This window comes from Abrus precatorius, unplaced genomic scaffold, assembly GCF_003935025.1.
Source record: "Abrus precatorius isolate BTA unplaced genomic scaffold, Abrus_2018 Scaffold7, whole genome shotgun sequence".
NCBI classification, from domain to species: Eukaryota; Viridiplantae; Streptophyta; class Magnoliopsida; order Fabales; family Fabaceae; genus Abrus; species Abrus precatorius.
Window position 1 is genome coordinate 2,071,539 of NW_020874417.1, and position 15,913 is coordinate 2,087,451.

The following is a 15,913-nucleotide window of genomic DNA, read 5'->3' on the forward strand; positions in this document are numbered from 1 at the left end:
AGTTTAATTTCTGTAATTGGGTTTTGCTCTTTCTAATCTCATTCTTAAGTTAATACCATTCCAAGGCATTTTCTGAGATGCCAAGCTCTTCGAGATACTTGCTCAAGTAGTTTGAAGTTAATGATTTTCTCTCATAGATCGAACCTAGACTTCCAGCTATTTATATGAAATTGAGACATAAAGAACCATTTTATCGTAATAATCTATTTTCAGAATTCACCATTGTCATTCAATATTGTATTATCACGCCGTCTAATAAATTTAATAACGAGTTTAAATCACTTAAATATCATTTAATAGCAAAAAGGATTCATAAATAAACTTATGATCGGGAATAAAAGTATATTCTTTAAATACGTTATGAAGAAAATAACTATAGCTTATTGACCAATATTTTATTATTTATTGACTTTAAAATGGAAAATAATTTAAAATATAATTGAATACATTACTTATATATTATCATTTTTTAAAATTCATTAATATTCCAGCATATAGTTAATTGGTGCATAAAAAAAAATTATTTATATAATAATTGAAAATTTTCGCATTTTTAACTGACAAATAAATTTTAGGCATTATTATTATTATTTTCAATTATTATTCATATGTTATGCATTATAGGTATATAGATAAATTGAACTAATTTTTAGGTATTAAATAAAAAAAACAAAAAGAAAACAATGGGCCAAACTTGAGTGAAAAAAACCCGCAGCCCAATAACTGGAGCCCAGGCCCATCGTAGTCGTCGTCGCCATCGTCATGGAGTGTTTATACTATACTCTCTCCCACTGCAACTGCTAGAGGTGCAGATGGAAGAAGCAGAGATCATAGATTTATACGAGCTTCACTATTCGGATTTATGTTCACCTTCAACTTCAACCAAAGTAGATTCAATAATGGAAACCCTAGGACCCAGTGGTCCAGGACTCCTCGCCATCACTGGAGTCCCCAATGCTTGCAACCTCCGCTTACACCTTCTGCCGCTCACTCGGAAGCTCGCTGTTCTCGACCGTGAAACCCAAAAACGTGTTCTCAAGGTATATAATTTGTCATTGGTATTGTCTTCTGAATCACTGTTACACAATCATCAATCTAGGGTTTAAGTTATGTAGGGATGCTCATTGTGCTTGCATTGCGTGCTTTCCTAGGAGCATAACTTGGGTAGTGACGTTCCTTTGAAAAACCCTAATAGGAGTGTGTCCTCTTTTGCTATGCAACTGAAATATGCTAAGTCTCCACAATTCACCAAAACTGCGCCAAGTAATGTATCAGATAATTGCCAATTAGATAGTCCTCGACATGTTGAAGAAACGGTGACAGATTGCAATTATATGGAATTAAAGAATCTCGGAAGTGCTTTTCAAGAGTTAGGGTTTTGCATGATGGAGCTAGGGCTTTGCCTTGCTCGAATATGTGATAAGGCGATTGGTGGCAATGAGTTAGAGCTGAGTTTATTCGAATCATATGCAGCTAAGGGGCGACTTATTCATTATCATTCACCTTTAGATGGTCTCCTCCTTAAACAACTTGAGAGGAGCAGAGCAACTAGCAAAAGACGTGCTAATAATATCAAACAGTTAGCAGGGTCAGAGTTGACTTCAATCGCCCATGATGCTACCTCGTGTGGAGTTCATTCGAATTTGTGGCAGCAGTGGCATTATGATTATGGTATATTCACTGTTCTAACATCACCCTTATTTCTTTTGCCATCTTATTCAGAGACAAGCAATACAGAAGATCCATTTCCTGCTGCTTGTTTTGATGAATGTCCATCCCCAACTGGGCATACATGCTTGCAGATATATGATCCCAATAAGAAAAGGGTCTTCATGGTGAAGGCCCCTCCTGAAAGTTTTATCATTCAAGTTGGGGAATCTGCTGATATAATCTCCAAAGGGAAGCTTCACTCTACCTTGCACTCTGTTTATAGACCTTCCAAGTTTGAAAATTTGAGCAGAGAAACTTTCGTTGTATTTCTGCAGCCTGCGTGGACTAAAACATTCTCTATCTCAGATTATCCTCTTGCAAAAGCCTTCAATGGGTTCGATGGTCAGTGTTTAGTGGCATCTGATGATGAGCATGAACAGTCTGGGAAGGATAATAATATTTTAACTCGAGAAATTCACAAAATAGTTCCCCCACTGTTGTCACGGTTGAAGGAAGGGATGACCTTTGCCGAGTTCTCACGGGAAACAACGAAGCAGTATTATGGTGGTAGCGGTTTGCAATCAAATAGATGACCAGATTCTGGTTAGTGCTGTTTCAATGTATATCCTCTGCCAAAGCAGTAGATTTTGAGAAGTTAACCTTACTAATTATGTATTCAGCAACCTTTTTTAGAATAATCATATATTAGCAAAAAGAGTTAGACAGTATGGAAGGACTGCATTTCAGCTTAATGACCCATTTGTTTTGAGAAAACGGTTGCTATTTCATTCCTGATTTCATAAATATTACATAAATGTTTTCACTTGGTTTCTTATCTTCGTAATCATATATGTGGCTATGGAATAGTGCATATAAGGGTCTGATTATTTCCATAAAGTGTATTTGCATTTTGTTTTCTCTTCATCAAATACGTGTACAAGAAAGAAAACTATAAAAAAAGTTATTTTTGCTCTTTCTTATATAAATATTTGACAACTGAAAATTAAATAAAACAATGTTTCATTTTTTTTATCTGTTTAAATCACAAGTATTTTTCTCTGACAATCTTATTGGAGTTACAGAATTCTTTATTTGAGTACTTAAACATAGATACATTTATTGGAATTCGAACTAAAAGTATACAAAATAAAAACAATATTTTCTCAAATTAAACAGGACTTAAAATTTTGATTGTCAATCTTGTATGCGCAAATAAAGTAAAAATAAGATAGTATTTTTATATATACATTTTTATTTTCAAATAAGACGGTAATTTCCCTTTTGCGTTTTGGTTCTCCTCCTCCCCCCCTCCCCTTTTTTTTCTAGTGATCTTCAATTTTGTTCGTTATGTACACACTTTATAGGAATAAAAAATTAAAAAGAAAAAAAAAAGGGCCGAAAAAGAGGACCTGATCATGCAAGTGAAACACTTCATGCAGCAGCTAGCCGATAAAGAATAGACGTGCATTGAGTACCTTTACACTTTCAGCCTGTCCCGTGCGCACATCTGTGATTGTAAAAGGAGATACCTACAATGGAAGGTTCGGGTCTCGCTCTCTCGTTCATTCCAATGCTCCGGCTTAAACCCAAAACCTGCACACAATTACTAGAGAAACATCGCACGTGTTCAAATGTAAAAAAGAGAAATTTGAATGAGAGTGATGTTCACCTTTTAATGTTTCACTTTGTAACATAATGCATAGACGTCTCTATTGTTAGATGATAATAGTTTTTATTTTCGCTTCGGATAGTCTATAAGCAGCAAATTGTGCGATTAAACTGTAAGCGAATGTGGGTGAGGAGCTGTTTTACATCGGGTCGGCATCTGTGGTAAATAAAGCAAAATGAAAGCACTGGTGAGTCTAAAAAATAAAAAAAGATGGGGCAGAAAAAAAGAAGAAAGTAAAAGGAAGCCTATGTATACTTTGTTTGTACAACAAATTAGCCACTAAGTAGGTCTTGCTTTCTCATTCTTTAGTGGCCCTAAAGGGTAACTAAAAATGACTTCAAAAAGCAAACTTGAATAGGAGAAATCCTTGCTCTGAAATGAAAGCACAAAGTGCAATTGAAATCCAAAGGGAAAGATCGTCAATGAGAAAACGAGGCAAAAGGAATAAAGTTCACATCTTTTGTCAGTTATTGAATGAAGGACAGAGAAAAATACTAACAATTAAAAAAAGCCAAGGCTCTCGTTTCTCTTCTAAGAGTCATTTTTGTTCTTCTTGAGAAAATTATGAGAGGGGAATGGAGATTGTGTTAATGCCTGTGGCTGAAAAATTTAGAAAGCAGGAGCTGATGACGTACCTGTGCACGCGCATTTTGGCTCAGGTCCTCTTCTGGAACACAGCTTTTGTGTCCCAACACTGAAGAAAAATGGCTCTGCTAAAACTTGTTTGGACTTCCTAACCTGTCGGCCTTAGACGTTGCCAACTCCTAAGACAAGAAGGAACACCATAACTCAGCTCACTCTATAGCGTCTGACATTTTCCCCTCTTAATGTCAGAGCTGCACACTCTGATTTCTACTTCTATGAGGCGCTAGAATCAGTACCTTTCTTTAAATGGTCCTATATAAGTACATATATAAACTCTTGCCTCTTGGAACCCAAGTGTGTATTTATTCATGTGATCATATCCACGAAACTCATTTATAACTAGATTTGAACTTGAAGCTTTTTAATGACATCTACTGTTGCCTGTTGGAACTGAATCTAGCTTCAGAATTTCAAATTGTTTTAAAAGGAAACAACTTCGTTCTCCCAGACAAGGAATAAAATTTTATGTCTACTCAGAACATGGATGTTACTCCAGAGAATTAAATCAAGTTGTGTCTTTCCGCGTTTGATGGAACCTTTACATGGTTGGAAAGTCCATCACCTTACGTTAAATCACATTTTAAAGTGAAAGCTATAACTTAAAATAGATTTACGTTTAAGGAGATTTGATGCAATGCAAACCCGCTTATTTTCAAATGCTAATAAAATTTATTGAATTGTTCGAGTAAACTGCTAATATAATAGAACAACAATGAATTCAATGACCATATTCAATGTTTACAATGTCAATTCAAGTATACAGTACTGTTTTGACAATTTTCTTTGATCTGGTCCATATGATAATTTTTTAATGGTGCAACAGTAGGTTTTCTCTCAGGGGATATGATTTGAACATTTTACATATCTTAGTAATGCAATGATTACATTATCAGAACTTGCACCTAATTATGCGTTCGTATCTTTTTGTCTTCTTCATAATTAAGTAACTTCTAGCCCTATAGCCAATATTTTTGTCTCTCAGCCTTGGAAAGAGGGTATCTGTAGCATTTGACTCTGTTATGCCCTACTATTGTCACGTGAATTGTATATACTTAAAGCATGAATGATGACTCTTAATTATTAGTATTTGTTATGATAGTTGAATCAGTCACTCATAATAACTCATTAAAATGTTTAACACTGATTTTTTATATAAAAAATGATTTTTTTTGTCAGTATACTTCATGATTGCAATTGTATAATGTTAGTCTGGAAGAGGAGCCACTAAAGCCATAAAGATTGTATTAAAATGACATTGTCTACCAAATTCTCCCTACACCCTAGTCTCTGATGTGTAGCACAAAGCAGATAACAGTACTTTTCGTTTTTTATTTCCAGTGTGAACTTCACCACAAAGTACTTGATCACATGTTGTTTGACCATTCCTCACTACCCTTAACCCGCTTTATTACTTGCTGACCAGTCATTGCCCTCAGGACATTGGCATTTAAACACTCCTGGTTCCTCAAATATCCCACTATATAATTCCACTTCAGGAAGGCAAGCTACATCTCTAAGCAACAAACTTTGACAACCACAGTTCACCACTGACATGGAACCCAAGTTCAGAGTCAATTGTCGCAGAAATGAGTTCCCTCCAACCAGTGGTACTCATTTGCCAGAGAGCCCAAGAGTACCAATGGAGTTTCTGTCAAGATCATGGAGTGCCTCTGCCTTTGAGGTCTCTAAAGCCCTGGCACCTCAACCTTCCCCACCTCCTTCTTCTTGCATAGCTTCCAAGCCTGCTAATGGGTCCTCTTGCATGACTAATTCCATTCTTGAAGAAACTAACCAGTTCTCTTTTGCTTCCTCTGCTACTTCACAGCTTGTCCTTGAGCGCATTATGTCACATTCAGCAAGAGAGGTGTTTAGTGTTTAGCATATCAATTATATTTTTGGTTCTTTACAAGGGAAAGACTTTGTTTTTCTTTATGTCATTCAATCTTGGTTTTAAAATCATTTCATGTGTGATGTGTGTGACAGGAAGTGTCTCCATTAACATCAGGTAGATTGTCTCACAGTAGTGAACCTTTGAATGGTGGTGCTTCTTTAACCGGAACAGATAGTCCGCCAATTTCTCCTTCTGATGAGTTTGACGATGTTGTCAAGGTATATTTCTGTTCCTTTCCCTTCTTTTGGACAGGGGTGGGGCCCTGAGGAACAGGAGGTTGGTGAAGTGACCATACTGTTGCACTGAACAGTTGTTTCTCACTACTGCATAGCATTTTTTGTCACTATTGTATTCCCTTGTTTTGCTTCTTCCTCCCGTAAGTCCCCTTGCCAACCTCACTCTTTGAATCCCATGCTTTGGTTCCTAGGACTACCTGCTACTACTAATTTATTGTTTTAATGTGGAAAACACTGTTTGCTTTTTGTCTGGTCTTACATAAGAGAAATAAAATATGTAAAAGAATTTACAAAAGAAAGGAACTTGAGGGTCCCAATAGATTCACCTGCCTGTCACGACTCATTTTAGTTCCCATGGCTGCATGGAAGAAATATCTGCGTTCATACCTACTCAAAAATATTTTGTCCCATCTTGGTGCTTACTGCTAAAAGGGTTTTCCATGAGAGTGAGGATCACCTCTACTTTATTTTCCACTACCTCATCAAAAGAGGGAGCTAGAGCCTAAAGTTCTGGGAGGGGTTATGACTTTTAGTTAAAAAGATTAAAATTTTGAACTTTGGAGATGACTTTTGGATGGAAACGGGTGAGTGTTGAAGTGGGTAATGACGCATGCACGTTTTTGTTACTGATCAAATGTGGAGACATGGTTTCTTCCAGTTACTTGCCTGCTTGCTGAGTGTTTCAGAACAGGACAAGGAGTTTGACACTTTGACTGTCCAGTGTACCTTGTCTCTGTATTCACGCAACCAACCTTCTCATTTTGGCATTTTTTTCTTGGTAGAGGGAAAAAGTTTAATTTGGCTTTTACTAGAAAGAAATCAAAGCATCAAGGTGGCACAGGAAATATTGATAGGATAAATATGTGTCTATTTTTCTTGCCTTCAACATAAGAATGATGAAATGAAAACATGACATGGAAGCTGATAAAAATAAATGAACACTAGAAGAAATGGTAAGGAAAAGACATGCATGTCAGTGATTTATAAGTGGCAGTTGGCTGACAAGGAAACCGGAATAATTGAATATTGTCAGCATTTTTTTTCTTTTGAGATGGAACAATTTTAAAATGTTAAATTAGTACAAGGATGGAGAATCCGAAAAAGGATTTACAATGCTAGGCTTCATCAATCTGTTGCAGTTTTTTCGGGCAAACAATTCCATTCACCCCTTATTCAATGGTGGACGAACCATGAGTGCTGCTTCAGGCAATGCCACTCCTAGTTCCGGGCCTAAAACAGTGGGAAGATGGTTGAAAGACAGAAGAGAAAAGAAGAAAGAAGAAAACAGAACCCACAATGCTCAACTTCATGCTGCTATTTCTGTTGCTGCGGTGGCAGCAGCAGTTGCAGCCATCACAGCTGCAACAGCAGCCTCATCTGCACCTAACAAGGATGAAAAGATGGCCAAAACAGACATGGCTGTGGCTTCTGCAGCCACATTAGTTGCTGCTCAATGTGTAGAGGCTGCTGAAGCAATGGGAGCTGAGAGAGATCACCTTGCTTCTGTGGTTAGCTCTGCTGTGAATGTCCGTTCTCATGATGATATCACAACACTTACGGCTGCAGCTGCCACTGGTACAGTTTTATGCATCCATTGGGGACAAATGTCCTATAATAATATAAAGTTTATTATTATTATTAAGAAACCATTAAGCTACTGCTGTTAACCAAAGTTGATTCACAGTAAAAGATCTATTCATTATGTTATTGACTTGACCATAAAAAAAGGCTAATTAAGTTGCTTTAACAGTAAAGAATCAACTAGGATCTGTAGTTTCATTTGTTGATGATCGGTCGCTTAGTACCATAAGGAACATTTTTGTACTCATGGATAGTGAGAGGTAGTCCTGTTTTCTACAATATTTCTTTGTATAGCCTAGCCACTTGAAGGATGTTACCTTTATATATGCAGCTCTACGAGGGGCAGCAACCTTGAAAGCAAGAGCAATGAAGGAAGTGTGGAATATCACTGCAGTGACACCACTAGAGAGAGGCATAGGGATTGGAATATGTGGTGGTAAAGGCAATAACAGCAATTCCAGCACAAGTGATAGTGGGGAGATTATCAATGGAGAAAATTTTTTGGGTGCCTGCAGTCAAGAGCTCCTTGCTAGGGGCACTGAATTACTCAAACGGACCCGCAAAGGTAATTTCAGTAACATATGCAACTACTAAATATTTTGGCACTAAGTCTGAATTTTTTCTCTCATTTGTAAAAAGATTAAATTCCATTTTGGTGATAAATGTAGGTGATCTTCATTGGAAAATAGTTTCTGTTTATATACATCGAACCGGCCAGGTAATTTTCTTTCAAAAGTTTATAGCAGATGGAATTGAGTACATGTCCATTCGTCACAATCCTTGCAACCATTCAGGTGATGCTGAAAATGAAGAGCAGACATGTTGCCGGAACCATTACAAAAAAGAAAAAGAGTGAGCTACTGGCCTAGATGTTGTGTTAAATGGGTCTACATATTACCTTGTTTTACTCATAATCTTATGCTCTTTAATGGACAGATGTTGTGTTAGATGTGTGTACAAATTTACCGGCATGGCCAGGAAGGCATCTGTTTGATGATGGTGAAAAGAGAAGGTATTTTGGATTGAAAACAGAAGCAAGAGGGATTGTGGAGTTTGAAAGTAGAAATCAAAGAGAATATGATATCTGGACTCAAGGGGTTTCAAGACTTCTTTCCATTGTTGCACAAAGGCGAAACAGAAATAGGACATGAGGCTTCACATCTAATACTAATTGCCAAAAGAGTCTCTTGTTACTGCTGATTATTCAAACTATATGTATTTAGCTGTATTTCTCAACTCTTTTAAACAAAATCTAATGGATTTTGAACTTAGGATTGAAGATACTATGTGACTAGTTTGAGATTTTCTTTTCCCTTTTGGCTACAATGCATCTACCAAATCCCCTAGAGGCTAGGGTTAATCTCTCCATTGTTATACATTATCATGGATAAACATTTCTTTTTGGCTCAATCTTGAAGGATTTTTTTTTGGATAATAGGGAGAAGGATTCTCTAGCTTTTGGTGGAAATCCAAGCTATCACATATACATTCTTTATTACAAATTTTTTTCTTTTGGAAGTTGTTTACGGTGAAAAATTTTCCTTACCCCAAACACAAGTGTATATGAAGAACCAATAAAACGTTTTTTCTTGGTTCTTGTCCAGAATATTAAGCCGTTTTTGTTTGAAGGGTGTGATAGAAAACAGTTTAAGAAAGGTTATAGAAGGATTAGGCAAGAACGTTGCTAAAATAACAAAATCGAAGTTGGGAATTAAATGAATAGTACTTTTTCATTAGAGTAATTGATGGGAATAGTGAAGATTCATTAGATAGTTGAAGCAACAAAAGACAAAGAAACTTTAGATGGTTTTGTCTATATGAAATGCAATCTCCAAATGAAAGTTCTCAATCCTTTTCTTTTAATAAACTTATAAAATACTCAACAAAGAAAACCATGTTAGAGAAATGCCTCCTTGTTTAATAAGACAAAATCTAGACAAAGGAGATCATACAAAACTTACCTTTTATATTGGCAACTCAGAAATGAAGAAATTTATCTGCTATGATGAAAAGAAATTCCAATCCCAATTTTACAAAATGGTTTGACTTCAAGTTTGGCAAAGTTTTAATGTTGGACGTGACTTACAACAACGAAATCGCCTTTCCTAAGGACCATATATGAACACTACGGTCTGTTGGCACGCATTATAATACAAAAAATTATTGTTATCTATGATCATACACAAATTATGATATGGCATCAGATCAGTTCAGATATGATACATATATAGCATCCGATTGGACAATGCAACAATTCTGAACATTAATATTAGAAATATTAATTTAAATATATTTTTCATTCTTATAATTTATCTCAATTTTAGTTTTCATTCTTATACTTTCAAAATTTGATTTCTTGTTCTTATAATTTTATATATTTAGACTTTCATCCTTATATATTATTTTTTTTTAGTTGCTTTAATATACTAGCCATTGGTCCAAATGTTTCTTATTATACATATGTTTTAATATATTATTGATAATTGAGACTAAAACTAGAATTTTAAAAATTTTAATCATAAAAGTTAAAATTGTTGAAATATAAAAATGAAAACTAAAATTAATAAAAATATAAAAAAAATTATAAGATTTGTCATGCATAAAATATGCAATAAAAATTCAAAACATAATAAATATATTGATAAAAATGATAAATTTTTATTATAGCGTTTCTAACACATCCAAATCTTCTGTATTTTTTGCAATAACTACGGTCTTTAGTTTAAATTCATTTAAGCAAAAAATTATTCACTTAAGAAGGTTTGATAAAAAGTAATTTTTATCTAAGTTAAAAAATTCATGTAAGCTAAAATTGTAAAAAAAAAATTAATTTTTTTCTTTTTTAATAAATTTAGTTTTTGCCAAAAGTGCAGAAGATCCACATGCTTTAACTTGTAAGAACATACTTTATTGTATAGATATAGGAAATAAAACTCAAACCAAAGAAAAAGAGTTACCTTGTTTAGTAAATCCTACACAAATTTCATTTAATAATGATGTTTTAGAAATAATATATTAGTGAATGTATTAGTATACTTTATATTATTAATTTAAAAAATTCAGACTAGGAGAAAATTACAGAAAAGGGAAAGGAATATATAATGTGATTCGCCTTTAAAATTGAAATTTAACCATTATGTCTTTATTTAATAAAATTGCAACGCACCTTACTTTGCTTCCTGCTTTCATTCTCTGCTTTTTAGCTTTTGCTTCTTTTTTTTTTTTTACCCATTTTCTTCTATATTCATTTTCTACCATTTCCTCTCTTTTTTCTTCTTTATCATATCATTCATCACGGGTTTTTTTTTATCTCTTTTTTCATCTGCAGAACACCATTTAACAATTGAAATAAAGTGTGAAGGAATCAAGGAGGATGACACAATCTTATCAGTTATCAGTTGATGATAAGGGGGTTATGTGTTTGAAAGTATGGTGCATTAGGGATGTGCATTCTTTTCGGTGGTGAATCAAGTTCTGCGATTATGGTTTGCAAAACTAAATTGGATTCCATTAGACATGGTGATTGAATGATGGCCTCAAATCAATCATTGAAAAAAAAAAGGTCAAAACTATACATGTAAAGATTTGGCCAGTCAGAATGCATGGATAACAATAGGTGCCGTGTCCAACAGGATAAGGAACACAGTTGTGCGAGACGGCTAAAGTACAAAACAAAATCTTATTCGCAACGTATGTGCATTCACCAAGACACATAAGAGTCACTAGCCGTATCGACGAAGCATGGTATCGAGGCCGCAATATGACATTTTCTAAAGGTTCAATCGCATCGATTGTAGCTGCTACTTCGCTGCAATATTGCCAATTGCAATACAACTATAACCGCGATTAGGCCGCAACGAATTTACACAGCTTTAATAAATAATTATAATGCAAATTTCACAAGTTCAAGCTTTGCGGCCAGAGTGGTGGACCGTTACACATATATGTACCAATCGGTATAGATAACAAGCTTAACCACGAAGTAATGCTCACAAATAAGGAAAGGAAAAGTCGTAATTGTATTTACAATCAAGTGCCAAATTTAATCGTTAATCAACTATTTTATCAACAGCTTTGACAATAATCCATTGTGTAAAAGACATCTAGCAACAGGGCAAGCCCAAAAATTTATTAATTGATAACAATTTGTTTTTCTGAACCCACCCTCGTCCCCCACGGAAAGTAAATAATGTGCCAATGCAAGGAACGGAATATATGACACAATGATCTCAATTTTCAGCAGCTCTAAAAATAGTAAGGAGAGACAGGAAGAGGTTGATGATGTCCAGATACAAGGCGACCGAAGCCCAAATGAATTCATCGTAGGAGTATCTCTTGATCAGGTTGTCTGTATCATATACTATGTAGCCACAAAATATAATGGCTGCCAAGCACCCATAAATCATCACAGACACCTTACCCAGTGGAAAGAGAAGCTGCAAGGAAAGGAACACGCCATAAGAATTTAACCAAAACAATTACAACGGTATAATACATATGAAGTAACAATGTTTGAAAATCAAAATAATACCTGTATCAGCCCAAAGACCATGAGTACTAGCACAGCACCGAACAGGAAGGGGCCAAGAAAGTTGAAGTCTTGGCCTCTCCTTGCCGCCCAAAATGTGTAAAGAGTAAGACCGATCACCACCACAGCCGTCAATATGACAGCTTCCAGAATAACTTTCTCTGAAACAAATATCCACTCTCATTAGATAAAATTCAGGAGCATACACAAGTAGGCAATTTTCACTGAAAAATGCAACTTAAATCAAACAAAGTGGCACATGCCAAAATCGACAAGCGAAAAAAGTCCTAACATGTGACAACAAAGATCTCAAATTTGTTTTTTGGCTGATGGTTTTATTCCCAATTGCAGAAATGGTAGTTCCATTGACTAATAAGTAATAACAAATACAGCAATTTCAGGAAATAATCCAATCCCGTACTCAATGTCTCAATTCCATTCTCAATGAGAGGAAGTAACGAGTAGGTCAAAACCTAAGAATCCCAATGCAACCACGGAAATAAGTTTTTGACACATAACCTAGACATTCTCCAAGTCCTTACACAAAACAAACACTCATTGGTAATTTGGTATTTGCTAACAACCCAACATGACAAACGTGCCCCAGAATCCCTAATTGTATATCAACTATCAAGACGAATCCCAATACATAAATGCAATTCTCTTTCGTCCATTGTCCCAAACTAGAATCACAAATCAAAGTCTACATTTTGACCAAGCAGACAATCCTCAACTTCTATGTTCAACAATTAAAACAACATAAACCATAAATTAGTCTTTTTTTTTTACTAAACACAATGATAAATTGATCCTAAATTGAAACCAAATAACCAGCACAACAAGGAAAAACAAGTTATTAATTATCTCACTTAAAATCAAAATAACGAAAATTATATTATATTTTTTAAAAAAAGAGGTGACAATGATTCTTACCGCTAGTAAAAGCGCAACTCAATCCAATGACAAATCCAAGAGAAATAGTGAAAACCCCGAGGAGTAGGTAATTGATGGGATGCTTCTGGTAATAACTGTAAAGCGGACACAACGCTGCAATTGCAAGCAAAATCAGCACAAAAAGAAAACGATCGTTAGAGAAAAATAGAACACGAAGCAAATGACGGAATCTGAAGCAATTAGGATAAGAGACGCACTGATAAAGGGGACAAAAATGAGGACGATGTAGAGAGCCAAGCCGGCGCCGGTGGTGGCGAAGAATAAGCTGATGGGGCGAACGGTGACGACGATGGCGCCGACCGCGATGGTTACGAGCAACTGTATAGCGATGATGGAGTAAACTTTTCGGATGAAGGCCCACCGCAATTCGGGGCTCTCAAGCATCATCGGGTACAGAGGCCTCGCCCCGCTCTCCAAATCCGTTTTCCCGAAGGGCTGGTTCCACATCTTGCCGTGAAGATTCTTCACTCAGAAAGTGAGAGAGAGTAAGGGAAAATGCAAAGAAAATATTTAGGGCTTTCGATCTTTGCTATGTGCGTGGAACGTGGATGTGATTGTTTTTGCGGGAGTTGTTAATATACGAACTACCACCACGACCCTCTGGTCAGTCATCAATGCTTATATTTATTTTTATTTTTTTACGTGTACAACGTTGTAGATAATAAGTAATTATAGCTAATTTTTTCTTAATTAAGATATTTTACTTTTACAAAATTTATATAGTTTGAATTTAATTTCAATAAAAAATTTGGTTACTTTGTTAGTATCAATAGAGCCCTTCACAACAATCAACATAGTTATTACTTTAAAAAAATTATGCAATTTTTATAGTTAATAAACACTTAATTAAACTATAATTTTTTTAATAAAAGTTAAAAATGTAATATAATTTAACTTAAAAATATTATTAAATATTATAATATATAATTATTTTTATTATTTGTTAAAAAAATTTATCATGTGGAAGATTAGATAAATAAAAAAATATTTATTTAATTAATTAATTAAAAGAAACTTCGTGAGACATCGCATGCTTTCCACGATTGGGGAAACATGAAACAAGGTCGTTGTTACACGTGGATTGCTACCTGATTGACGCGTGTACGGTGGAAATGTTCTAGATTCCTCCAACGGTGATTAGCCAACTTAGAGTAACTTAACGAATTAGGTTTGGTGGGGTTTGTATTAATATTAAAGACTGCATTCGCCCTTGCGAGAATATGTAAGAATATGCCTCTTTTTCTTTTTCCATCCTTTCATTTTTTGGGTCAATCCTACATTTGTTTTCAAATTATTGAAAAATAAAAAGAAATGAAGTGAAAATTGACAACTTCAAAATAATAATGTTCTATGTATGAAAAGGGTGTTTATTAATTATTATTATTATTATTAAATGGGACCAAAGAGCCAAAAATAAAAGGAAGAAGAATAAACTATAGCTAACAAAGCAGAGAGTGAGTCGGAACTGTCTGGACAGATTTTTTTTATTGCCAAATCGATTTGGGTCGTTGCAAAATAATGAATGAGGTCAAGTTTTATTTATTATTCTTTTAGTTTAAAAAAATTAAGCAAGTTGACTCCAAAAGTTACATTTATTATGTAACAAGTAACAACTAATAGACATTATCTTGCATTTTATACGATCATACGCTTTACTTTGCATCTCAATTTTGGAGGTATTCGATAGCATTAACCATTAAGGTTTGATTAGTTTAGCCATGAAAATTATCCAAAATTTGCTTTATATGAAATTAAGTATTTCAATTTTGAGAGTAGTTATCTTGAAATGCGTGTTTTGTTGTATTATTCTGAAGTGTGTAAAAAGAAATCGATGAATAAACCAATTAAGAATAAGATTCTTACTCCAAACTCAATCATGAAAAATGCAAGCCTAAGATGTATTAATTTTAAACAATACAAAATTTTCACTTCAATTCTTAAAATTTACAAATTTTAATCATGATACTATTTAAATATGTGACGTTTCAGTAATTTTTTTTTATTTAAGGTATAAAATTGCAATTTTCTCAAACTCTAAAAAGTCAAAGCTTGAGATTAATTTCTACTCAATGTTTGTAATTATTTATTGTTTAAAAGAATCTTACACATGTTAAATTTTAAATATAATATCTTTTATAAAATAGACCAATCACATGCATACATAATACTTTAATATTTGAAAAGGTTAACATTACTAGCATTTATAATTTATAAAAAATAAATAAATATTTATATTATTAAAAGGGCAAATAAAATAAATTTTTAAAAAATAACTTGGCTACTACTCTAAAAATAATATATTATCTCCCGTGATTTCAATGTTTATATTATAAATAAAGTATTAATTTAGTTTAAAATTTTATTTTTGTTAATTGATTTAATGCTTAGTATTATACTACTAGTTAATTTAGTATTTATAATTGTTTTTTCAATCAATTCAATTCAATTCTTAATTTGAATATAAGTTAATTCAATTTTAATACTAAAGATCAAATTAATTAACAACACACTAAAAATTAGTAATCAAATTGATTAATAGTTGTCAAAATGAAAGATGAAATTAATAAACTTAAAATTCAGAAATAATTGATAACTACTAATTTAAAATGTTAAGATTTATTTTTCATAATTTTAAAAATTGAATACAATATTTATAACTTATTTAGTTTTCTCATTTACATGATTAACAATTTAAATGTCTATAACAGACATTCTATATAACTATAACAGCTATTTTTTAATTTGCATGCATAATTAAT

The 15,913-nt window shown here is 33.8% G+C and overlaps 3 protein-coding genes across 5 annotated transcripts; 2 read left to right on the forward strand and 1 right to left on the reverse strand.

Annotated features, from left to right (window-relative positions):
• The first annotated feature begins 808 nt into the window (after positions 1–808).
• Positions 809–2,378, forward strand: LOC113871013. 2 transcript variants are annotated; one of them, XM_027507672.1, is made up of 3 exons: positions 813–1,040; positions 1,152–1,234; positions 1,295–2,378. In XM_027507672.1, exons 1-3 carry the CDS (start codon positions 813–815, stop codon positions 2,241–2,243), a joined length of 1,260 nt encoding a protein of 419 aa, XP_027363473.1. In that variant the 3' UTR covers positions 2,244–2,378. The 2 variants fall into 2 exon arrangements, with proteins under 2 accessions (XP_027363472.1, XP_027363473.1); XM_027507671.1 differs by having other exon boundaries at positions 809–1,040; positions 1,152–2,378.
• A 3,138-nt stretch (positions 2,379–5,516) lies between these two features.
• On the forward strand, positions 5,517–8,823 carry LOC113873879 (VAN3-binding protein-like). The gene is made up of 7 exons (XM_027512236.1): positions 5,517–5,828; positions 5,948–6,073; positions 7,231–7,666; positions 8,004–8,237; positions 8,341–8,390; positions 8,467–8,524; positions 8,609–8,823. The coding sequence occupies exons 1-7, from the start codon at positions 5,517–5,519 to the stop codon at positions 8,821–8,823; spliced, it is 1,431 nt and encodes a 476-aa protein (XP_027368037.1).
• A 2,171-nt stretch (positions 8,824–10,994) lies between these two features.
• LOC113872768 (protein LIFEGUARD 2-like) lies at positions 10,995–13,748 on the reverse strand. Of its 2 annotated transcripts, XM_027510571.1 has the most exons (4): positions 13,352–13,748; positions 13,134–13,247; positions 12,204–12,361; positions 10,995–12,108 (listed from the first exon to the last, which is right to left on the reverse strand). In XM_027510571.1, exons 1-4 carry the CDS (start codon positions 13,599–13,601, stop codon positions 11,902–11,904), a joined length of 729 nt encoding a protein of 242 aa, XP_027366372.1. In that variant the 5' UTR covers positions 13,602–13,748; the 3' UTR covers positions 10,995–11,901. The 2 variants fall into 2 exon arrangements, with proteins under 2 accessions (XP_027366372.1, XP_027366373.1); XM_027510572.1 differs by lacking the exon at positions 13,134–13,247 and having other exon boundaries at positions 11,592–12,108; positions 13,352–13,734.
• Positions 13,749–15,913: the final 2,165 nt, after the last annotated feature.